The sequence below is a fragment of the Strongylocentrotus purpuratus genome, unplaced genomic scaffold, assembly GCF_000002235.5.
Source record: "Strongylocentrotus purpuratus isolate Spur 01 unplaced genomic scaffold, Spur_5.0 spur5_scaffold_13, whole genome shotgun sequence".
In the NCBI taxonomy this organism is placed as follows: Eukaryota; Metazoa; Echinodermata; class Echinoidea; order Camarodonta; family Strongylocentrotidae; genus Strongylocentrotus; species Strongylocentrotus purpuratus.
In genome coordinates, this window is record NW_022145598.1 from 9,418,146 (window position 1) to 9,442,387 (window position 24,242).

The following is a 24,242-nucleotide window of genomic DNA, read 5'->3' on the forward strand; positions in this document are numbered from 1 at the left end:
CAGGTTGTCAGAAGATTTTCTAGACCTACCGTGTCTGTCGTGTGGGCCTCGTTCTCGTGTGCTTAATAAGTCTAAGAAGACTGACATAAATGGTAAATTATGGTCGACGATATGTAACCCTGTCCGATTTTAACATAAATGCTTTGGCTGCTTACTAAGGTGCGCCACCTCGGTTCAACATATGTTATGGACAGGGTCGAGGGTTTTGCCAACCCTTCGAGCGACAATAAACAGCTGAATAACAATACAGTGGAATACTCTTAGATAATATAATGGAGTTTGTGCAGAGAAAGGAATTGTAGATATAATGTTTAGTTTTGTATTTAAAACAAATCTTTAATTTTTTTTGTATTAGACAATTGATGAGAGACCTACATTTTCCTTGTGTACTTTGATATTTTAGAGGTAAATTCATTTCGAAAGTAATTTTGAGATAAAACCCCTTTTTGGAGGCCTTCATAATCAAATTTTCTTTATAAAAGATGACAACAGAGACGAGATTGGAGTTTTTCGTAGTATCGCCAACAGCCTTCGCCAATCTGATTTTTACGTGGATCCTGTGCTCAATGTGCTACTTGGTGCAATTTTCGCGTCGCATATGGTTTGGGGAGGTTGGCACTCCTTTCTTATACCGCATGCTCTGCAGAGGGGAATCTCTGTCCGGAACACCATTATCATCACTTTCTCAGCAGCAATAGGGAATACCTTCGGCAGGGCTGCTGTAGGTGTCCTTACCAACAGCCTCGTCAAACCTGTTACCCTCTTTCTCTTCGCTACAATGTTAAACATCGCCACTCTTCTTTGCGACGTGTATTTCACCAACTTCTACGCCATGTTGGTGACGTCATGTATCTCCGCAATGGCAGTAGGAGGGGAGGCGGTGTTAGGACAGTTGGTTGTGAGGTACAGAGCATCTCCAGAGAAGTTTGATGTCGTGTATGCAGCCGCCTTAATTTTTATCGGATCCGGGCGGTTTCTTGGTGGCTATTTGAGTGGTAAGGATTCACCAAAAACGCATATGAGCCATTAAAATAATTTGTTGTTGTTAAAGGTATAGACTAGTGCCAGTCAGGCGATTGCTTTGTGAAAGAAACGTTGTGGAATCGATCAGAAAAGGTTGATCATCTAGCATATATATATATATATATATATATATATTGGTGTGTCCGGCAAGGTTCTGGAATCATCAAAATGATAAGAAATTTGGCCCAGTCTTGGTAAAGTTACAAGCACTGTACACATACAGATGCATATGGGACTACAATATATCTATCCAGTCCAGATAGATATAATAATTTACCAAACATATCAATCAGTAGGCGGTTTCCCGGCAAAATTTGTATCATTACGTATTAGTCAAAACATATTCTTTCACATAATTAGTAATAAGAACTTCCATTTCGTTTTTTGAGAGGGGGGGGGGGCGTTTCCAAAACTAATCTTTACGTTTAACTTGAATTGAATAAAAAGAATTTTTAGTTTGTTTTCATGTTGTTTCCAGAAAGAAGAAAATCAGTTTGACAACCTTCATGAAAGCAAAGAAAATGGTTCGATAAGATCAATTTCAACAATTAACCCTTCTCGTGATTTTATTCGTTGATTTGGAATGCAATTAAAAAAACACGATTATGAACTGATTTGCTCTAACAGCTAAAAAAAAACTATAATGTTATTAGGTTCAATGATAGACTGAACAAAGATTGCAAACTCAGTAGGTGTGGGGTACAGTTCCCTACCAGTAATTTAGAGATAGTTTGCATTTAAGGATTTAATGGGTATGAAGACAACGCCCATTGGTATCAAACGCAGACGAGGAAAATAATGGTGGCGATAGAGGGCAGCAATTATAAGAGCTGTATCGAGACCAAATAATAAATAAAATAATCTTGGGGTACAGTTACTGATTTATATATGATACATATCAGTGTCTATTTATATCGAATAGTCATTATGAAATGAATATTCATTTAATACACAACATCCGTCATGAAGAGAATCTTCACACGTGACTGGTCCAGCGGGCACCAAATGATTTAAGGACAAATCCACTCGAAAAATAACTTACTTTCAATAAAAGCAGAAAAAATCAGACAAACCAATCAAAAAAAGTTTGAGCAAAATCGGATAACTAATAAGAAAGTTATGATTATTTGAAAAAGTATGTAAAACTACGGAACAATGAGAAATACAACACAAATTGCAAAGATGGTTGTCAGTTTGTGACGTCATGTTCTCACTATTTATCAATTGCTCTATATGGTTTAATCCCATTAATTTCCCTTTTTATTCCCCAAACTTGATTTCCCCATGCCTTTGCCCAGGTTATATGATTTGTATCATATTGCGTGCATGACATATCAAAAAATCTTCTATGAACTTTGAAGAACTTATACTTTTTTCTGAATATTGTATATTCATAATTATTGATTTTTATATAAAAAGTTTATCAAAATTCACATTTTTCATGATTTAACTGTTTGTGGAAAAAATTACTCTATATTAGTGCATCCACACAAAAACATATTACAATTAATTTAACTTGGTTGCTGGTGTAAATAAATAAGATTCTTAAGGAGAAAATAGGAAATTTATATCATGAGGTCACAGACTCATGAGTGAGTTGCCAATTTGTCTAGTGATTTTCAAAGTTTTTAATGTCATTAAAAATTCATAACTTTCTTATTAGTTATCCGATTTTACTCAGACTTTTTTTGCTTGGTTAGTCTGATTTTTCTGCTTCTATTGAAAGTAAGATATTTTTGGAGTGGACTTGGGCTTTAAAGGGTTGCAGGTTAATCATGTAGAAATAGATTGGATAACGCAATTAATGCAAAAAGATCAAAATAGTGACTGATCAAATAACTGTAATCAAGGGATTTATTCATAGGTATTCAGATCAACAAAGTGGATTCAAATTGCTCTCATTGTATTTTATTTCAGGAATGATTGCGGATCACTTCTCATCCTACAACGCAACGTTCAAACTATTAGCTTTCATCGAGGTTGTCGTTCTCCTCCTAATGGTAGTCGTGAGATGCAGACCAAAAGCAAACCCCGTCTGAACATGCTGTATCGGAAGCGTGTAACATATATTTTTTATAGTGAGCTTTGAAAGCGAGTTCGTTCAGAATGTTTTCTTTTTATATATTAAAAATAAAATTATTTTAAAAACAATTTCTTTTCCTTTTTCATAAACGCATTTGGAGCTTATTATATAAGTAATCGATAGGCAACTCATAGATACTTTTGTTTTACATGCTGAATATAATAATACATTTATTACCAACATACTGTGTATAGAATTTGAAAAAAATTGTCTCTTAAAATGTTCAAGTATTGTAGAGTACAATAAAAAAAAAAACATTTGCATTAAAACAAAATCCCATGTCCTACAACAATAGAATAACGATTCTGATCGGTTTTTTTTATCAAGAACAACCGATCGATACGGTTAGTCGATGGAGTAGATTTATGTAGAAGGTACATGTATAGTTTCACTTGCAGAGTGAATGCAATGAATAAACGATATCATCTTCTAGAAGCTTGTTTATGCACATTCCCTCCCATAGGGAGAGCCCTCCTCCCAGATATTGTTTGAAAGATTAAAGGGAAAGTCCACCCCCAAAATAAGTTTGTTTCGATAGAGGCAGAATAATAAGAAAATCAGGTGAGTGAAAGTTTGAGCAAATTCTGAATGAAAATAAGAAAGATATGAATTATTGAAGTTGTGATCAATCAAATACAAATTGGCAACTCTGTGACTTATTATATGAGCTCTCCTTCATTTGCTTTGTGCATAATATTCCATAAAATCATGTTTTCTTCGTTATTGATGACGGAATATATATTTGTTCCTTGCAGGGGGAGTATAGAAACATATTTGCAGTTATTATATTTAGGGTGCATGTATGGTTGAAATTTTTCTTGAGGGAAAATGAAAATTTTAGATTTTTTTAGTACTGAGCAAATGGAAGTTTAGCTCGCATGATACGTCATAGAGTTGCCAATTTGTGTTTGATTGATCACAACTTCAAAAATCCTAACTTCCTTATTTTTAATCGGAATTTGCTCAAACTTTCACTGACTTGTTTCTCTCATTTTTCTACTCCTATTAAAACTAATTTAATTTCAGGGTGGACTTCCCCTTTAAATGAATATTAACCTGGCATTATTGAGAGTCCCAAATGAAATATATAATGTTGGGAGGTAACGATTACAATAAAAGCAGAAAACAATGAACGAGAAGAAAAAATAATATTTTGAACAAAAAACAACGACCGAGTTTACGTTGATTGTGGCTGTATCCCTCCTTCGGTTTGAATTAAGGGCCATGTGTTTGGTCAATGTGTTTGGTCCATGGAGGGACCCTATTTTGTATAACGTTGTTTATATGTTGCCACTCTACTCTGTGTTTATATAATTTGTTTTTCCTATATATTAAAGGGGCTGTAGCATGGGAAATACTGGTTAACGTTATCCACGACTTCTTTTGGAGAACTGCACGTAAACGAATGGACTTGATTATTACTGGGTCAGCGTTCTAGCGTTCGCTAAACAGACCGAAGTTCTCCTCACTCTTCGGTTTGCGCATGTTGCACGCACGTGAATACATAGGCCTACTGCGGTCTCGTCGTCCATAGTCGTAGTAGTATACCCGATTGGCCTCGAGTCAGGCCACGGGAAAGACAAATAGTCTCGTCATTCTACAGCCCCTTTAAGCTACCTCCTCTCCGGTTCATTTGTACATGGTTATAAAGTGGAGAAAATAGTTTTATTCAGTTAAAGTGTTTTGTTGTTTGCATCTTAATAGATTACTTTCAAAGTAACACGATTTAAATTTTGTGAGATTTAATTTCTTGGTTCTGTTTCCCGAGTAGGATGTTTCCCCAAGAGTAAGATAGTAAAACAGTAATCGTCCTTGGTCAAAAAACATGAAGTGAAAATTGTTTCCAAAAATATCCAAACCTTGGAACAAATGGGATATGTTTTTTAATTCTTTGTCGGAAATAGAGCATTGACAGTCACTTATTTTTCCCTATACGAGCTAGCGACTTGTTTACAGGCGCAAATCATTTAGAATATTATATTGTGTCATTCTAAGTTTTGTGTGTATGATTACGCTCGCTAGTAATTACAAGAGACTACTGAACTTTTCCGCCCTCTACCACTATGTTTCTAGCTGTTTTATTTGATTATTTTGTCTTGAATTTTTAAAGAGATAGTTGAGTTCTTGCTTCAGACTGCAAAAAGCTTCAAAATGCATGGTTATTGTTCTTATTCTTCTTTATGACATTTCTAGTGCTCTTTTAGGACCTAAAATTGCTATTTTTGACTTAAAAATATGTGAAATTTAGCCAATATAATCATACTCGACCAATTCAGCTCCACTTTAAAAAATATACGGTGACCATTAATTAATTAATTAATAATAACAATGAATGGGCTGGCTGGTTGTGCGTATTATAACCAACACGAAAAGGCCAACAAAAAGCCAACATCGGCTTTGGCTGAAGAAGAAATTACGTTTTGTCAACGGCCGGTTCAAATTATCGAATATTTGTGGGGCACCATAAATATTAGAAATCGTTATATTTATGGATATTTCAGCCGTCTCTGAACCGATTTTGATCAAACAAAGATAATTTGGTCACTAAAATTGTATGTTGTTTTAAGTTTGGCACTCAGTTTTTCATTATCTCACAACAAAACTATTTTGTGTTGCGCCCTCTGCAACAAAAGTCAACTATCCCTTTAACGAGGGCAAGTAATTGGCCGACCTTATGAAGGAGTGATACTTTTCTTGAGTGAAAAACAGTATACCTGCACCGGGCATTTTATTAAAACAGATTATTCTACACTTGTTAAACACAGTTTCCTCAGGTTGTAATATTTAATGAAATACTTGTAAACATTGCTATGTAGCTTCATTGGAATAACTTAAACAGAAAGAAAGTCGTAGCGACTGCTTCTAACATGCAACTATCGCCATTGGCCTATCGAAGCATATGCAGCACCTCTATAAATGTCCAGGAGAGGTATGTAGCATTAACCGAATTATCTTGTTCAGCTTGTGTCTTGTTATTTTAGTCCCCCTTAATTAAATTATGTAACCAAAAATAAAATTGTTGAAAGTTGAAAAGGTGGATGAAATAATAAAAAAAATTATATTAGTACTTGTGGTATGGACAATAATTATTTGTATGACAGGTTTTGAGTCAACCCTAAAAATCGGCATCGGCGTTTTTCGTGCTTTGAGCTAAAATAATCGGATAACCGTGCAATAATGTTTGTTTATAATTACTTGTATGACGGTTTTGAGCCGTTTTTCATGGTTTACGAAAAGTACCCGCATGACTGCGCAGTAACTGTGCAATGTCGTGATTTATAGTGCGCCAGCGTACTGAACAATTGAGGCGTGAGACTTGGTAGGTCTGGCCCCTGAGGGCCATAAAAATACCCCCAAACGCGTATACCGGTACGTAAAGCACGATTTTAAACCATTTTGAAAAAGGTACCCTTTTCTTGAAAATGGCCCAAAATGAATGTTTTTGAACCCCTTAACCGCGCGGACCGCGTCCAATCTATAAAAAACACCCCTTTATACGCGTTTTCCTGGTCACGCATACTAACAGTATTTATATTAGACAGAGACCCCCGGGTACATATACTACATGTAGATTTTATTTATTTATTTCAACGTAGGTAAGAACGTACTGAGTAAAAATGGTTTATCATTCAGTCCCCTTGACAAGCCATCTGATATATTCTGATCCTATCTCTACACTGTATCATGCCTTCAATTGACACGTTTACATTTTGTTTGGCATGTATTTTACAACACTCTGTTGTACATATGTTGTAAAAATATATTGTAAAATTGTTTACTTTACTTGTATCAAAGAGAACTGTTGCTGAGCTAGCGTCATGAGCTTTTATGAGTGTTTATCTCTCACCCGTTTTTTCCACCACTGTTTCTGTGTGTGTCTCTCTCCCTCGAGTTATCCACCCCCGCCTAGTCGTTCTCTTTCTGTCACTAGGGACTTTTAGATTCGCACGAAGACAATAGGTCTATGCTACGATCGACGTCCTTTTAATGCACTGCCTTGAAAGGACGTCACACGTATCAGTCCACGCAAATCTAAAAGTCCCTACTCTAACTTGTTTTCGACCTCCCACTGTACTTAAATATATGATTGAGCAAACTTTAATTGGAGAAGTACGAACAACTGCAGTCGAATGTACATTGTAAGCAGGCGCGTACGCAGGGGGGGGGGGTGTTTAGGGGGTTAACCCCCCCCTCCCCTTGGTATTTTTTATGTGTGTATTTTTAAGAAAACCCCCATAAAACCCCCCTTTCAAAATGTTAAACCCCCCCTTGAAAAAATCCTGCGTACGCCCCTGATTGTAAGGTGCATGTATAATGTACTTACATATTTATTTCTGACCCAGTTCATGTAATGATAACATTTCTATATCACAATAATTGCCTCTTGAATGCTTACTAAATACACCGTGTTCTAATACGTTTTTCCATTCTATAGTTAGATTTGGATTTCACTATGTAATGGTTATTGAAGTTCTTCCTCCAGTTCAACCCAAGATGCTAACACTTAATTGAACCTCCTATCTATATTGAAAAAGAAGTTTGCTATGAATCAATAACAAGATGTTTAAATATATTTCATCAATAAACTACTTTGCTGTCAGTGTGAATGGGCAGTTTAGCTGTACAGACAAGACAAAGTAAGCCACCTCCCCTCCCCCACAGACTCCTTGATAAAGAAAAATGACTCCTACCACCTGTGCTGCCACGGGTAAAATCTGCTAGTGATAATAATACACTATTCCAGTGTGATGTGTTGTGTGATGTGTGATTGTTAAGAGCGATCCACTTGAGCAATTTCTATACAAAAAGATCGGGGGTTGATACCAATATTTTAGTATACAATATAAAATAGGCTTGTTGTTTGTTGGAAAAAAAATACATGTTTTCAGGCAAAGTTATGTGTGATGCGGCGTGACTCTTAAGAGCGATCCACTTGAGCGATTTCTATTTTTAAAAAAAAGAAGACTGGGGATCGATTTAAATATTTGTGTATACAATATAGAACAGGTGTGTCGTTTGCTGAAAAAAAACTACATGTATTCAGGCAAAGTTATGCACTACTGTTCAACCGCACCAAGCATGCCAATTGAAAAAGAGGTTTGTAGTTCCGACTGGACTATGGTAAACTCATTAATTCAGCGAGTCTATTTTACTTAAAATATGTTACCCAGCTTCCAAAAGTTACTAATTGATAACAAAATATAAAACATTCAGAATATCTAACAAATGAATTTCAACTGATCTGTTATCTATAGAACCCTCAGCTATCATAATCTGCTCGTTTTGCCATAAAGTAAGACAGCACACATTCTACACAAAGAATTGACAACAAACTAACGCATGTGCTACTGGGTGATTGGTTACAGTCATGGGAATAGTAGAATATGGATAGGCTTGTTTTATTAGAGTACCTTGCGAGTCATGAGCCGGCCGGGCCTGTCTTTTGGTCAGGCCCTTAAATTGAAGGGGGTTCTGGTAGGGCTAGTGTAATGGTCCTTTTGCCCAAATTGTATTTGTGTAAATATTCAGATGACGTCACCTCTGTAGTGCCTTGGGTCCATTAATTAGATTCGGCTCTATACTTAATAATAATAATAATAATAATAATAATAATAATAATAATAATAATAATAATGATAGTAATAATAATATTAATAATAATAATAATTTTAATAATAATAATAATAATAATAATAATAGTAATAATAATATTGATATGTTATCCCCGTGCGATATGTTGTCGAATTAATCAGAGCGATCCATTTCTTCCAAACGACTGGGGATAGATACCATCATTTCTTTCTTTCAAGCAATAAAGAATAGTTTTACAGGTCATATATTCTAGCTGTCGAGGTTTGTTGTTTGATGAAAGGAAGTTCATCACCTGTATTTGAGCAAAACTGTTCACCCGTACACCAAATTGAACTAGGATTTTGGAGCTCCGACAATACAATGGTACACCGATATTTTGTTAGTTCTATTGATACTCTGCGCGTCTATTCTCCGTTTCGTTTATGTTAACCAGCTTACAGAAGTGAAGCACGAATTTATATTTTGTGTATCAATTCATCAAATCCTACCATGGGGCGTTTTCATGACATTTTAACTTCTCCAAGTTTACCTTTGGTGTTGTGTACCTTTTTGAGGGCATCCAGTAGTGTAGGTATTATCAAGACCATTGGAATTTACTTGGAAGATATCAACATTAGTATTGGAACGACATCGACGGATCTCGGAATTGCTCTTGGTCTGCTCAATGCATTTTGCCACTTTCCAGGTGAGAAAATTAATGTCAATTATTCCTACTGCGACCACTCCAATCCTTTGCGAAATTATCTCTTAAATTCTCCTGCACGATGAAATTTTGATGATTCGGTTACGCAATAATCAACTACCTCACAAAAGATATTGCATAGTAATGCATACTCTAGTGTTGTGGTTAATGGGCAAATAACATCGAAATTTCGTATAGAAAGGAGATGTAGCCAAGGAGATCCACTTTCGCTATACTTGTTTTTGTTATGCGCCAAAATTATTAGGATGTTATTTCGAAATTTACACTGGGTGAAAGGAATTTCTGTCGGTTCAAAATAATTTAAGATCCTCCAATATGCTGATGACACAGTTGTTTCTTGATGACACAGCTGCTTGTTTCTGTAATGCACTACATATTTTGGATTCATTCGGAAATATTAAAGCGAGTTCGTCATTAGGATTTGCGCATGCGCAGATAAAGGTCATTCGTTCCCAAATTGTATAACCATTGAGACGAATACTCGTAACGTGCTCATGAAAGTTATGTTATCAGTATTCATAATAATTAGGTACCAAAAGTACATTTATCTGATACACAGGTGGAAGTATTCTTCTCAAGAGGGCAAACGATAGGTATTCATGAAGCATCTCCATCACTTCGGAAGTGACTATTCTAAAATGCACAAGTGGGACGTATCCATAGTGTAAAAGATCTGTGGATATTTGGGGGTCATGCGTTCCGAAGCTATTTACGAACTGGCTTATTGTAGTGGACTGAAGATCACTATCCAAAAAACAAACGCAATCTAAATTGGGGCCTCTAAATGTAATGAAGACATAGAAGTAGAAAGAAGACGAGTGAATTTTAAACATAATTATTTGTTTACATATTTCCGTTAAAGGGGCTTTACGTCGTGTATAGGATCTGAGTATCTAAAAATAGTACGTGACGTCAGTTAATCCTCATGGTAATTGCTCAAGGGGGCACGAGATCCTCCAAATAAAAAACGCCAGCTCGTAACCTTCGCTCAAGAACTGACAATTTTTACCTAATTATTCCAAAATTTAAACACTCATCTTTCGAAAAACGTCTAACGGTTGCTTCTTCGAAAACGTGGAACATTACATGTTGTTTTAGCTCTCCTAAATATTCGACAATTATACTACTATTATTGTTATACATAATGTAAATGTTATATTTATTTCATAATTTTAGATTGAAATTTATATAAACAAAGATGTATAAAAGTTAATAGAAATGTTGGTAATTATATCATCTTAAGATTGTTTCTGTCTCCATACAGCTCCTTTAATTGCTGCCCTCTATCGCTACCATTCCATTCGTCGTCTACTTCTGATATCTGGTACATGTCTTGCTCCAATGGGCGTGGTCTTGACTTCCATGGCAACCAGCAACGCTCAAATGTCAATATATCTCTTAATAACCGGTAAGAAAATGCACATTGAACTTATTGAAATAAATTGCAGCCCTCTGTTTTGTTAACCTTGCAAGTGATTACTTATAAGGTTTTGTATGAAGTTGGAAGTAGGAAGTAAATTGTTGAATTAACTTAGTTTTATCACATCATCAATTTCGATTTAGAGAAGGCTATATTAAAAGCAGACTTTCTATTTTCTAGAAACAATATGAAAACAAACATGAATAGGCTACATATGAAAAAAACAACTATAGATTATACTTGTAACTTGTACCAGTATAATCAGTATGTACTCATACCGATACTTTAATGAGTTCTAGGACAATAACCCCTTGGCATTAATGTTTGTTTCATCGTACACAACTCGCGGTCAGAGATAAAAGGGTTCCAGATAGCGCTGAGGCAAATTTTGACCTGTACATTCAATTCTAAAATTTGATTATTATGATCCCATTGTCTCAATGAGAAGTAAAATTTACAAATCTTGTAGCGCAAATGCTCAGAAGAGTAGAAAAAAAGCGAGACAATGTCAAAAGAACCCTGAGTATGTGACGACAATAATAATAATTAAAAAAAATAAATAACCTCAATTTAAATGGCAATATGATGGCGTCAGCTCGTTTGTTTGCCTGGCTGCGTACAGGGCATGCATATGCTTGTTAATAAGCAACCCGGGACCGAAGGCTTTAAGTCCTCTCCGAGAGACTCGGTAAAGATGATTCACGATTTACCAAGGGGAAGTAGCTCATCAACTTGGTTTCGAACCAGGGGGTTCGCGGTCATGAGACAAGTGGTCTACCACTGAACCATCACGCCTCCGTAACATCTTAACCTCTTTAAAAAACAATTCAAGGTACATTTTAAGCCCTTTTAAAATATACCCACCCCCCCCCCCCCGGAAAAAAATGGGGCTCGTCCATTCTGATGATCTGTAGCAGATTCAGATTTGATAATCTCTACAATTTTTTTGACATTTTTAGTGCATGCATTTTGAGGTTTTATGTGCGCATGTTGGAATTAATGGTGATGAAGGTTCTAGTAATAAGAATTGTTTAGAATTGTTGAGAACAGGAACAGAAACCCAAATCATGTTCCATCATGTTTTAAATTTTTATTACGCCGACGCGTCAAAAACGCGAATATATACGCGTGTGGGCGAAATTTAAAAGAAATGTTCAAAATTGGCTGAAACATATGCAAAATTAATTTGAGACGATTTTGAGCATTAATTTTTAAATTTAACGCGGGCGTCATGGCGGAGACGTACGGGTACGCGCACATTAAATTTGTTGATAATGCTGCGCAAAAAAGTTAAGTGTCATGAAACGAAATATGAAAGTGTTATGCCATTTGGTTTTACAGAGACATTATACATATTCGGATCCATAAAATGGCGCCAAGATGACTTTAAATTATTTCTGTGTGTCTAGTCCATTAAAGATGTTACCATTGTGTCAATTATGAACGCAAAATACAATTGCTACCCTTGAAATATTTATTCCTCAAAAAAATAAATATAAGAAATGATATGCTCATTAGTACATACCCACCTAATAACAGTTACAGTCATCCACTATAACAATAATGTAAATAATAATGATAATGATAAGGAGGAAGATTATATTATTATAATTCTCCTCATAATCATTATCTAAGCATGGAATGTTGTATTGCCCGAGGTAAACTGAATTCTTTTACAGAATATCTACAAATGAAATAGTTTCTTACTGATCGTGTTTTATTGTGCGTATCCACTGTGATCATTATGTGCATTTATATACCTCACTTAAAGGTGATACAAAGTTTTGGGAAATTTTGAAAATTGGGTGGATAGTGAGTCTTTACTATTTTGATATATTTGGATGCCCCTGAGGATACATTAAAATCACTAGAAAATGTAGGCCCTAAAACACATCTGCTTTCGAGAAAATTTGAATATAACAATTTACCGGTGCTCCCAGTAAATTTTGATAAATTTCAAATAGCGCTTACGGTCGTACAGTAGCTGCGACCATAAAAATCTCAGAATATGTAGTTGTGATATATAATTTCCAAACGGGAATAGCTAATCGGTCGATTTTAGTCAAGAAACATTGTTTTGTAGCTTAATTATTAACTTGACCTTGAGAGGGAGCTATACAATATAAAGAGTTTATTATTTACAATTTCATAACTTTAGACTCGATTTCAACCGCGACAACGGTCACTGAATATTGTAGGATCGCATATGCTTTCAATATGTTAATTTGAACCAAATGCATGACCCCATACCAAAACTTTGTATTACCTTTAAGAAATCCAGCTATCTGATTGGTCGAAGTTGCAGTCTTGATTTTAGCCATTCCCGTAAAGAAACGAAAAATGCCAAAAACTTTTTATAGTCCAAGAGTAAAATCCCGGCAAAATTCCAGTTACCGGGAAAATAATAAAATCTTGTTGCGATACCCATTGCTTTACGCGTTAAAATGTTCTTTGAGCGAGCGCAGATACCATACATTGTGTGTGTGCGAATTGGTCGCTTAATTGTTAGGTTTGTTAATACAGCGCAGCGCAGCTCAGACGACCGGCGAGGCTAGGCCTAGATTCTACTTTTATTTTCCAACGAGGCAAAAATGGCTAAAGAAACTCTTCCTAGATTTCAACTTCTTGATGATGATCAATTGCATGACTTGATTCATTCTGCTGACAGCAGGAACACCAAAAATTCCGTGAAATTCTCCATAAAAATATTTGAAGACTAGATCTAGGCTACCTGCAAGTTATCAACACAGACCTTGATAGCGTAAACAAATTTCCAAATTCGGAGCTGGTCAACGTAGGCCTACTCCAAAAGTTTTACGCTGGTGCTAGACGGAAGAATGGTTCTTTATACATGAAGAAATCAATGTTAACTATTAGATTTGGACTTCAGCGTCATTTCCTCAATTCTAACAATGTCGACATCATTAAGCATAAAGATTTTACCAATTCGACAAGTGTTTTTTAGCAATGCTTAAACAAGAAGGATAGAGAGTTGTGACTCACAAACCAGCTATCACAGCAGACGACATGGACAAAATCCAAGGTTCGCTTGATTTGGATGATCCTGTAGTTCTTCAGGACACGGTATTTATTGATGTTATGTTGTATTTTTGCAACCGGGCGAGGGAGAATTTGCGTGAAATGACACTCGACAGCTTTGAAATTTGTGAGGAATTAGGGGGAAAATGCTACATAACTCTGACAGATAAATTCACAAAAACAACCGTGCAGATAAATTAGAGAAAAGCGAAGGTGGTGTCATAAGTTGACTCTTTTTTCAGTATATAAAAGTTATAATGACTGCTTTAATATTGGAGGCATAGTTGTTTTTATACACTCTCGGGGAGATTACATCGTGCTATTAACCTCGGCACGCCTCGGGGCTATAGCACGATGTAACCTCCCCTTGAGCGTATAAAAACAGCTATGTCTCTCATAGCAGTCATTATTACTATATTATTTGTGATTGTTTGACGCACAAAAAACAGCTTTTGCCCGCGCTAAAGTGTTCGCTATGGTAATTTAGACGTAGCTGTCTAATAGCAGAATGCCCGCAGTTCTGACAAACTAGAAAGCAAGAATCTTGATGCATTATTCTATACCTTCTCTGAAACATGGCGTAGGTGAATTGTTATTGTACATCTAATTAGTATAGATATATGATAATACAATATAAATGGCCCCATGCGTTTTCTTTTCATGTAAAACAGGTCTTGGATATTGTATGGTAAATATATGTTGTGCCATGACATTGCACCGCGTTGCTGGGGAGAATTACAACCTGCTTTTCAGCCTTGGTTTGACTGGATATGGCGCCGGAATGGTTCTTGTACCGCTCATAGCTGAATTCTTACGTCAAGCTTACGGTTGGAGAGGTGGACTGCTCATCATAAGCGCTCTGATGGCTAATATTATCCCAGTTGGCATGGCAATTCAATTGGAATCAGATGAGAGTAGCACACAAATAAATGGTTTTCAGCGTGTCCCGAGTTCGACACCAGGGTTTAACGAGGGAGAAGAATGCAACAGCAGCACAAGTCAGGACATAACAGGTGAGTTCAACCGGAAACTCTTAGTAGACCGACATTGTCGGTCTCGTGAACCTTAAAAAATATGTATGAAGGCCAAAAATACCAGCATGTCGGTTTTGTGGCTTTTTGGTCTCGTCGGCATTTGACCATGTAGACAGTTTGCTCGAAGATTCGATAAGACCTACATAATGTACATTGTCGGTCTCGTGGGCTGTTAGTGTCGTGTGGTAAGCCGGGACTGGTTAGTCTAAGAAGACTGGTACAAGTTATTAATCACAATACGTAACCTTGTCCGACTGAAACATAAATACTTTGGCTGCTTATTCATATGCAAAGAGATAATTTTATGGACAGGGACGAGGGTTTCTAACGATGAAATGTTATGAGACCAGGAAACTTACTTTATACAGCTCAATGACCATACTCTTGAAATAATACAATGGCTTTCAGATGTAATATTTCATTTGTAATAATAATAATAATATTGGATATTTATATAGCGCACATATACACCCTGCAAGGTGCTCAAAGCGCTCCAATATTACCCGGCTCTGCTAGGCTACCGATTTCGGTGCTCACAGCATTCAAGGAATTCATTCGTAATTGTCCCCATTTACGTCACCTCGGTGGAGTGTGAAAAATGTAGATCAATGTCTTGCCAGAGGTCTTTAGTGCCGCGGCGGGATTCGAACCGTGGACCTTTTGATCGACAGTCCGGCGACGTATCCACTCGTCCATGACACCAATTATCATGAAATTAATGAGAGACCTTCATGTACCATATGTAAATGGTAATATCATACGAAATATATTTTAACAGTAAACTGTTTCTAATGAACTTTACATTTAACTCTTCTTTAAAGATGACGACAGAGACGTCAGCGGAGTTTTTCGCAGGATCACCAACAGTCTACGCCAATCTGATTTTTACGTGGATCCTGTGTTCAATGTGTTATTTGGTGTAACTTTGGCGTCGCATATGGTTTGGAGTGGTTGGCACTCCTTTCTTGTACCGCATGCTCTGCAGAGAGGGATCTCTGTCCGGAACACCATTATCATCACCTTTTCAGCTGCAATAGGGAATACCTTCAGCAGGGTTGCTGTTGGTTTCCTTACCAACAGCCTCGTCAAACCTGTCACTCTCTATCTCATCGCTACAATCCTGAACATCGCCGCTCTTCTTTGCGATGTGTATTTCGTCGACTACTACGCCATGTTGGTGACGACATGTATCTCCGCGATAGCAGTAGGAGGGAAGGCGGTGCTGGGACAGCTGGTCATTAGGGGTAGAGCGTCTTCCGAAAAGTTTGATGTCGCGTATGCAGTCGATCAACTTTTTATCGGATTCGGGATGTTTCTTGGAGGCTATTTGGGTGGTAAGGAGTCACCTAAAACCCATATGTAAATGAGCAATTAAAATGTATATATTTGTTAGTAATCACAATTTCAAAAAAATATCCTTTTAAAATAGCTTGAATTGAGTAAAAAGGATTTTAAAGCTTGTTTTCATGCTGTTTCAAGAGATGTTAAAATCAAATTTACAACCTTGATCACAGCCAAAAGAATGAATTGATAAGAGTAATTTAAAAAAAGCACTCTCCCCGTGGTTCTAATCGTTGTTTTGGAATGCAATTAATGAAACACGATTATGAACTGAATAGTTCTAGCTGCTTCCAAAACCCTATAACAGCCTTTATCGAGGTGTTTATTCAATATTCAACCATAACATAATTTCACAAACAATTTAGAAAAACAATGAAACATAAATGATACACAAAATATTTGTGCAGGTATCATCGAATACTTATACACAACTCGCGGTCATAGGTAAAAGGAGACAAAATTCGCAGTTAACTTTTTATTTTGTACTTTCAGATGTTCCTTTATTTTTAGTCTGTGAGTCATTTCTCCAAATATATCAAATTCGAATCTCTATTATCATACACATACTTATTACGAAAACTAATAATTTGATAAATAGACCAAAATGCTATCGTCATTTATATACCTCACTTCACTCCGATCTAGGGGTGTTCGCAACAAATTATAAAAAGTGTTTATTATGATTGTTACAATTGGGCTATTGCCCTCGGCACGCCTTGGGCAATAGCACAATTCTAACCTTCCCTTGAGCGTATAAAAACAACTATTTCTCTCAAAGCAGTCATTAATACTATACTATCTCCCTTTCAAGATCAATAGCATGTAAAAATAAGTCCTTTAAGTATCCAATGAAGGTTCTGTTGGCCCTACATGGAATAGAAGCATGATTGAACAACATCATCATGTCCTTTGCACTTTAAACAAAGTTCATCTTATTGAAAACCACACTTGAACAGATTTTTCCGAAGCATATCATATGAAAGCTTAAAATTAGATTTACGTAGACGAAATTGCTTAATCCTAATCAAATTTCTGTTAAAAACAGAGGACCAGTAAACGTCCTTCTGCAAGACATGTTTCCAATACAAACAACATTTATTTATTTTAATTTGTTTTAAACTTATCATATTATACCACTGTTTACTACTCAGATGACTAACACGCTTAAATGCTTTCCCAAATACAATGTGGGAATGATGAAATTATGATCTTTGAATCCTAAAGGTACCCTATATGCTTATCATTTATCCAGATTTTTGCAATAGATTTGTTTAGCTTTGACTTGACTATACAAACAGCTATACTGTTATTAGCTACAAGGGTAAGAGATAAAAGGACTGCACAACTCGATAGGTTTGAGGTACAGTTTCCTACCAGTTACTGAGAGATAGAATGCATTTAAGCGTTTTTGGTTGCCATGAATATCAAGACCACTCACATTGGCGGCAGACATGTACCAGATATCAAACACAGACGAGAGATACAATAGTGGCGATAGAGGGCAGCAGTTATAGGAGCTGTTTGCGGACAAAACAAAAATATCGGGGTTACTGATATATATGAATTGATATACATGTACATCAGTGTCTATTTATATCGAATAGTCATCATAAAATGAATATATTCTTTACACAATATCCGTCGTGAAAAGAATCCTCACAGTCAAGTGACTGGTCTATCGCGAACCAATTTATTAAAGGTAAAACAAAGTTTTGGTATGGGTCATGAATTTGGTTCGAATGAACATATTGGAAACATAAGCGATCCTACAATATTCAGTGATCGTTGTCGCGGTAGAAATCGAGACTAAAGTAATGAAATTGTAAATAATAAACTCTTTATATTGTCAAGCTCCCTCTCAAGGTCAAGCTATTAAGCTATCAAACAATGTTTTTTTGACTAAAATCGACCAATTAGCTCTTCCCGTTTGAAAACTATATATCACAACTACATATTCTGACATTTTCATGCTCGCAGCTACCATTGTACGGCCGTGGATGCTATTTAATACTCATCAAAATTTACCGGGAACATCGGTAAATTTGTTAATCCATTTTTTCTCGAAAGCAGCGTTTTAGGGGCTAGATTTTCTAGTGCTATTAAAACATCTACAGGGGCATCCAAATATATCAAAATTGTAAAGGATCACTATCCACCCAATTTTCAAAATTTCCCAAAACTTTGTATTACCTTTAAAGGGACGCATGCTATGTACAAATATATAGGATCGAATATAATGGATCGCTCTTCCTAAAGAAGAAGATTACTCCGCTAAGGATTTAATAGGATAACACAAGGAATGAACACTGTGGTCATAATGTTGGAATAATCTTTTTTACCCCAATTTATGAAATGATTTTGACAATGATTTATTCCTAATAGATACATTCTCAGGTTTTATTGAATAATAATTTATGAGTGTTTGTTTTGCGTGACTGCTAAAACATGTGTATGCTACTATGCTTATCAACTAGGGGACCTACGTCCTTAAGTCATAACTGACAGTAATGAGGATTAATGCCTCATAAAGGGCATGGGTTTCCTAGTTGATTAGTATCGTAGCACACACATGCAAAGCAAACACTCGCAAATTATTATTCAATACAATATGAGAATGTATACTATTATTTAGATCTATAAGGAATAAATCATTGTCAAAATCATTCCATAAATTAGGGTAAAAATAATTATTCCACCTTTATGACCGAAAGTGTATTAAGAATAAATGACTGATCGAATGAATGTAATTTAAGGGATTTATTCAGATCAACATGGTTTATTAAAATTGCCCTCATTGTATTTTTTCAGGCATGATTGCGGATCACTTCTCATCCTACAACGCAACGTTCACACTATTAGCTTTCATCGAGGTCGTCGTTCTCCTTCTAATGGTGGTCGTGAGATGCAGACCAAAAGCAAACCCCGTCTGACCGTGCTGTATTGGAAGCGTCTTAAATAATTATATGTTTTATAGTGACAGGCGGAGGGTCAAAGTTAAATATCATGCTTAGTTTTTGAGTTACCGCACAAACTAAGCACACCTTGTTTATTCGAAAGACTTTATCATAATAAACAGTTTTTATAATTTGTTGCGAACACCCCTAGATTGGATGGGGCGTCCCAAAAAGCGGCCCTTTGGACAAAAAAGGGTATTTTGTTAATTAGTTGTTAAGGAAACCTTGAACCATCATACGTTTGGTCAGGCGCACCGGAAGCAGTTTGGGATGGGGGGGGGGGCGCAAACATTCCAGGGGGTTCACCTTCCAGGGGCAGTGACGTAATGAGAAAAAACACTTTCGGAAGGGGGGGGGGTGGGCAGACGAAAAATCTGCATCACCACCATTCTTACACGTTACATGCATGTAACGCGGAACGTTTTTCAAAGTTGAGTATTAACGATCACGTAGAGCGTAAATTGGTGTGGGGTCCAGGGCATGAGCCTCGGCAGGGGGTCAAGGAGCTGAGCCCCCGGAAGCTCAGGGGTTTTAGGTATTTAATTACGGTTAGATGAGCATCCAGGGGCCCTCTTTAAGGCCATTGACGTGTTCCCGGGGGCGGGGGAGAGCCCCCAGAAGCTCAGATGTTTTAATATTTAACTACGGTCAGATGAGCATCCAGGGGCCGCTTTAGGGCCCTTGGTGGGGTCCAAGGGGCAGAGCCCCCGGAAGCTCAGGGGTTTTAGGTGTTTAATTACGGTCAGATGAGCATACAGGGGCCCGCCTTAGGGCCCTTGGTGGGGTCCAGGTGCAGAGCCCCCGGAAGCTCATGGTTTTAAGGTATTTGATTACGGTCAGTTGAGCATCAAGGGGCCCGCCTTAGGGCCCTTGGTGGGTTCCAGGGGGCAGAGCCCCCGGAAGCTCAGGGTTTTAAAGTATTTAATTACGGTCAGATGAGCATCCAGGGGCCCGCCTTATGGCCCTTGGTGGGTTCCGGGGGCAGAGCCCCCGGAAGCTCAGGGGTTTTAGGTATTGTATTACGGTCAGATGAGCATCCAGGGGCCCGCCTTAGGGCCCTTGGTGTGGTCAAGGGGGCAGAGCTCCCGGAAGCTCTGGGGTTTTAGGTATTTAATTACGGTCAGATGAGCATTTTTAAAACCTTATTGACATTGGCAGGTCAATTCATGTTTTCTCCGTCTTTCTTTTCTTTTTATCTTTAACATACTTTTTTCAAAAAGTGAGGGGGGGGGGGGGGCTCGAGCCCAGCCACTTTGCAGACCATGACATAAAGGCTTCGAAATAAGCGTATTTTTCGCCCGACTGTAATTTGGGAATTTCTTATTTTCCAACAAACGCATAAAAAGGTATGACTTACCAAAAAATGGAGAAAAAAATACTGGAAAATCATGTCATAAAAACAACATTTGTAATTTACTTGTATTGAATAAGAAATACCCCCCTCCCCATCTGTACGCCAGCGTTTAGGGGCTCCTTTCTTCTCAACCCTATAACAAAAAAAAAACAGGCACGCTTTCCCATTCTCGCACAATATGTCCACGATATGCGCGTATCGCGATTATAAAGACCTGCATTAATACTGTATAGTTGGCATGCACAATGTTTATGAAATTTAACTCCTGTGAACTTTCTTTTTCTTTGAATGGAATTGTATACGTGATTGAATTCAGGTTTTTATTATTGTTATGTTCTTTTGGGTTGAAATTAAAAACCGTAATTACACCTTTACTGCTTTTTTTTGGAGGGGGGGGGGGGCGTTTTTTTTGGGGGAAAATGCGTTTTGCCCCCCCCCCCCCACTTTTTTTGTCTGGGGGGGGGGGCAACTGCCCCCTGCCCCCCTCCCCCCCCCCCCCCCACTCTCGGCGCCTATGCCCCTATCTCAGTGTACGGGAGAAAGCATCAGTGTCTTGCTTTCGTAGAACTCTATTATCACAAATGTTAATAAAATAATTGTTTTCAACTTTGAACCAAGGTTCTTGACTTTTTGTAAATATTATGTTATATAATTCTTTTTTTTTTTTTTAGTATAAAACAAACCAAAGCTTTGTATTTAATCATATTTACCTTAAATGTAGAATAGCTTATAGCTTAAGAATGCATTCAATAGTTATTCACATTCATTCATTACATTCATTCTCATTCATTGCTATGATACTTGTGTGTGTCAGTGGTACCAGACACGTGCTATTTTCTCGTCCCATTTATCCTTTCAATGTTAACCATCCACATTTGATTGTTATTGATATTGAGTCAAGCTCAACGCATGTTCAGTCCCCTTCCTAACAAAAGGAATACACAAATTTTCATTGTGGAAAAAAAAAAAAAAATCATTTTTCAACATCTTAGTTAAAGAGATTGAAAGCTGAATAACATAATGCTGACTTGTTAAGGTGGTCAATGACTACCCAAGCTATTTTCTAAGTGGCATTACTATTAGCTGAATGAAAGTGTTATTAATTATAATTTCCACCCAATAATGTTTGTTCGAACTTTAATATGTCATTAGGCATTTATGTACCATACGAGGTCAACCGTAAACAGTTCATCACCTTATCTTACAAGTACTATGATCACGGAGATTCAGCACTCGCAGTAAAACAAAAGTGCATACAATGAATAAAACTTGGACAGTTGCCAGGAGAGACAACAGTCACGATTTGATTTTCTTTTAAAGATTTTTTTCCAACAAGGCCATGAGTGAAATTTATTGTACGATACGTTGTACTTCACTGCCATTCAGATGTCACCAATTGTAACTAAAGTGGAGCCTTTGAGTGAATTCAGGTATTTTAGAATGATGTTAGAACATTTTAGAATCAATAGAGGTGGCCATGTTTCCACATCTAGTACTAACTATTATTTATAAGACCCCCAAAGCATAACTTTGCTTTTTTGCATGCGTGTGAAAGTATCGGCTTATTTCAAAATATAGACCGTACAAAGTTATTTTGATATTCTTATGATTTTCATGAAGAAAGCCTACCTACTTGTATAGTGCCTGTAAATCTTATGAAGGGAATAATTAGCATGTGGGTAAAATCGAGTGATTTTTAGAGATAAGCCCACTCAGGAGAACCGATACCTTAACAGTAACACAAATACTAATGCATGGGACTGTAGTGTAAAAACCTGGGCCAACAGTCATGTGACTAAAACCTGATGAAAACTTCACTGTTTAAACATAAAAATGCTTTTGAAATAGTTTTAAAATGATAGCAATAAATTACCTTCATGTTCTGATCTTTCTTGCTTCTTCCTGGCCCTCTCAATCTTAGTTTTGTCGGTGAATCGCATGTAAACATGCGTGATTATAGCTGCAGTAGCAAGTACTGCACTCACTCATTCACTGTAGCAGACACTGCATGCATACAAAGACTCAGAGTACAGGGACTGTGATTGGTCCATTGCACTCTGAGCTTTAAGACCCCAACTGTGATTGGTCAATTAAGGAACAGCTATGACATCATCTTTGCAGAATGGCTGTCTGCTACATTTTGCATCTTTATATCAAAATTGTGAAAAAATGTACAAATTTGGAGATGGGAACATTTCACCATTGTTCTTAGATATATGTCCATTGATCATTTAGGACAAAATGAGGTACTTCCCAGGGGGAGACAACTGACCTGAAGAATTTTGAGGCTTGGCCCATGGTCTACTGGTGCGTGCCTCTTTTTTAGGTGTAAGAAGTGCCCCATTTTCCCATCTGATAATTAGGCTTTGTACTTTGACACGTGCTCCTTTTCTTTTCTAATAAGTGTCTTAACCCTTTCGATAAGTGCCCCCTTTTCCTCTCATCATTAAACGTAGTTGTACCAGGGGTAGTCGTCCTAGAAGCTGTTCACACCGGCAGAGATAGCGCGGTCTAGCGCGCGCTAGACCGCGCTATCTCTACGGTGTGGAAGGTACAACGTCGTTTCGGTCCGCCAAACAGCGAGCCACGGCGAGCCAAAACGGCGTGCCACTGGAACACCTCTTGGGGTGGCCCACGAGAGATAGCACGGTCTAGCGCGCTAGACCTCGCTATCTCTGCCGGTGTGAACCCGAGTTACGATAGCACGCCGGAAGTCATCGTTCTACACGCGGGGAATTTTATACTCATTCTATTTTGGTGCGATCTGAATCGGTACAACTCAACACTCCTAATTCTATGGAGTAAAACGCGTCGGAACATCGTGAAAAAAGAAATATATAGTAAGTAATGTTGGACCTGACTTTACTAAACGTACTTTGTTCGCTGTTTTTCGTGGGTTAGCAGGTTAACTACGGGTTCGTAATAGCGCGCGAACTCTTTGACCGCTCTGACCTCATGGCGTCACGCGTCATGGCAACAGGACCTCTCAAAAAAGGGAGTTCTACGATAGACCGCGCTATCTCACTGCGGTGTGAATCCGGCGAAAGCCAATGTGCGGACCGTGGGTCGCGCTACGATAGCGCGATCCACGGTCCGCCCACGGTCCCCCTTGCGGTGTGAACAGCCTCCTAGAGGGTGGTTTCCCTACAGGGTACTTGTCCTAGGGGGTACTTGTCTGGGGGGTACTTGTCCCGTCGGTATTCGTCCTAGAGGGTGGTAGCCCTAAGGGTAGTTGTCCTAGGGGGTAGTTGCCCTAGGGGGTAGTTTACTGGGGATGGTTATCCGGGGTGGATGTCCAAGGGGTAGGAGTCCTAGAACCTAAAAGGGGTATATTCCAATGTCTAAAAACTTTGACATTTTCGCTATGAGATTTCCCTTTAAAGGTGCTCTTTTTTCCAGAAAGTGCCCTGTTTTTTGGATGCCTCCCCCCTCCCCCCCCCCCCCCCATTTTGGAAGTCGCTCCGCCGCCTCTGGTCCTGGTGACACACAAGGAAGCGTTCTCCAAAGGTCTGTGACATGAAACCAATTTTTCGCCAATTTAATTTGCTACCCATCAGATCCCGGATTCACTACAGTACACTTGTCCCGATCTTTAAATGCATCAAGTTAAGTTCCTCCCTAACTATCAGAACTCGTGCCTTTCAGCAATCCATCAAAGTACTCCCCCAGCTCCTGCATATCATGTTTCAGTTGAACTAT

General features: G+C 37.7%; 2 protein-coding genes across 2 annotated transcripts; both read left to right on the top strand.

The window, feature by feature from the left end:
• The first annotated feature begins 485 nt into the window (after nucleotides 1-485).
• On the top strand, nucleotides 486-3,305 carry LOC115923310. The gene is made up of 2 exons (XM_030983760.1): nucleotides 486-995; nucleotides 2,941-3,305. Exons 1-2 carry the CDS (start codon nucleotides 599-601, stop codon nucleotides 3,060-3,062), a joined length of 519 nt encoding a protein of 172 aa, XP_030839620.1. The 5' UTR covers nucleotides 486-598; the 3' UTR covers nucleotides 3,063-3,305.
• An 11,336-nt stretch (nucleotides 3,306-14,641) lies between these two features.
• LOC115923168 lies at nucleotides 14,642-19,165 on the top strand. Its single transcript, XM_030983489.1, has 3 exons — nucleotides 14,642-14,873; nucleotides 15,716-16,228; nucleotides 19,044-19,165. Exons 1-3 carry the CDS (start codon nucleotides 14,642-14,644, stop codon nucleotides 19,163-19,165), a joined length of 867 nt encoding a protein of 288 aa, XP_030839349.1.
• The last annotated feature ends 5,077 nt before the right edge of the window (nucleotides 19,166-24,242 follow it).

What these genes read in the sequence shown, in the direction of transcription:
- LOC115923310 (XM_030983760.1), top strand. Translation starts at nt 599, where the DNA reads ATGGTTTGGGGAGGTTGGCACTCCTTTCTTATACCGCATGCTCTGCAG. An exon ending in TCTTGGTGGCTATTTGAGTG is followed by an intron (nt 996 to 2,940) that starts GTAAGGATTCAC and finishes ATTTTATTTCAG; the next exon opens with GAATGATTGCGGATCACTTC.
- LOC115923168 (XM_030983489.1), top strand. Translation starts at nt 14,642, where the DNA reads ATGGTTCTTGTACCGCTCATAGCTGAATTCTTACGTCAAGCTTACGGT. An exon ending in CACAAGTCAGGACATAACAG is followed by an intron (nt 14,874 to 15,715) that starts GTGAGTTCAACC and finishes TCTTCTTTAAAG; the next exon opens with ATGACGACAGAGACGTCAGC. An exon ending in TCTTGGAGGCTATTTGGGTG is followed by an intron (nt 16,229 to 19,043) that starts GTAAGGAGTCAC and finishes GTATTTTTTCAG; the next exon opens with GCATGATTGCGGATCACTTC.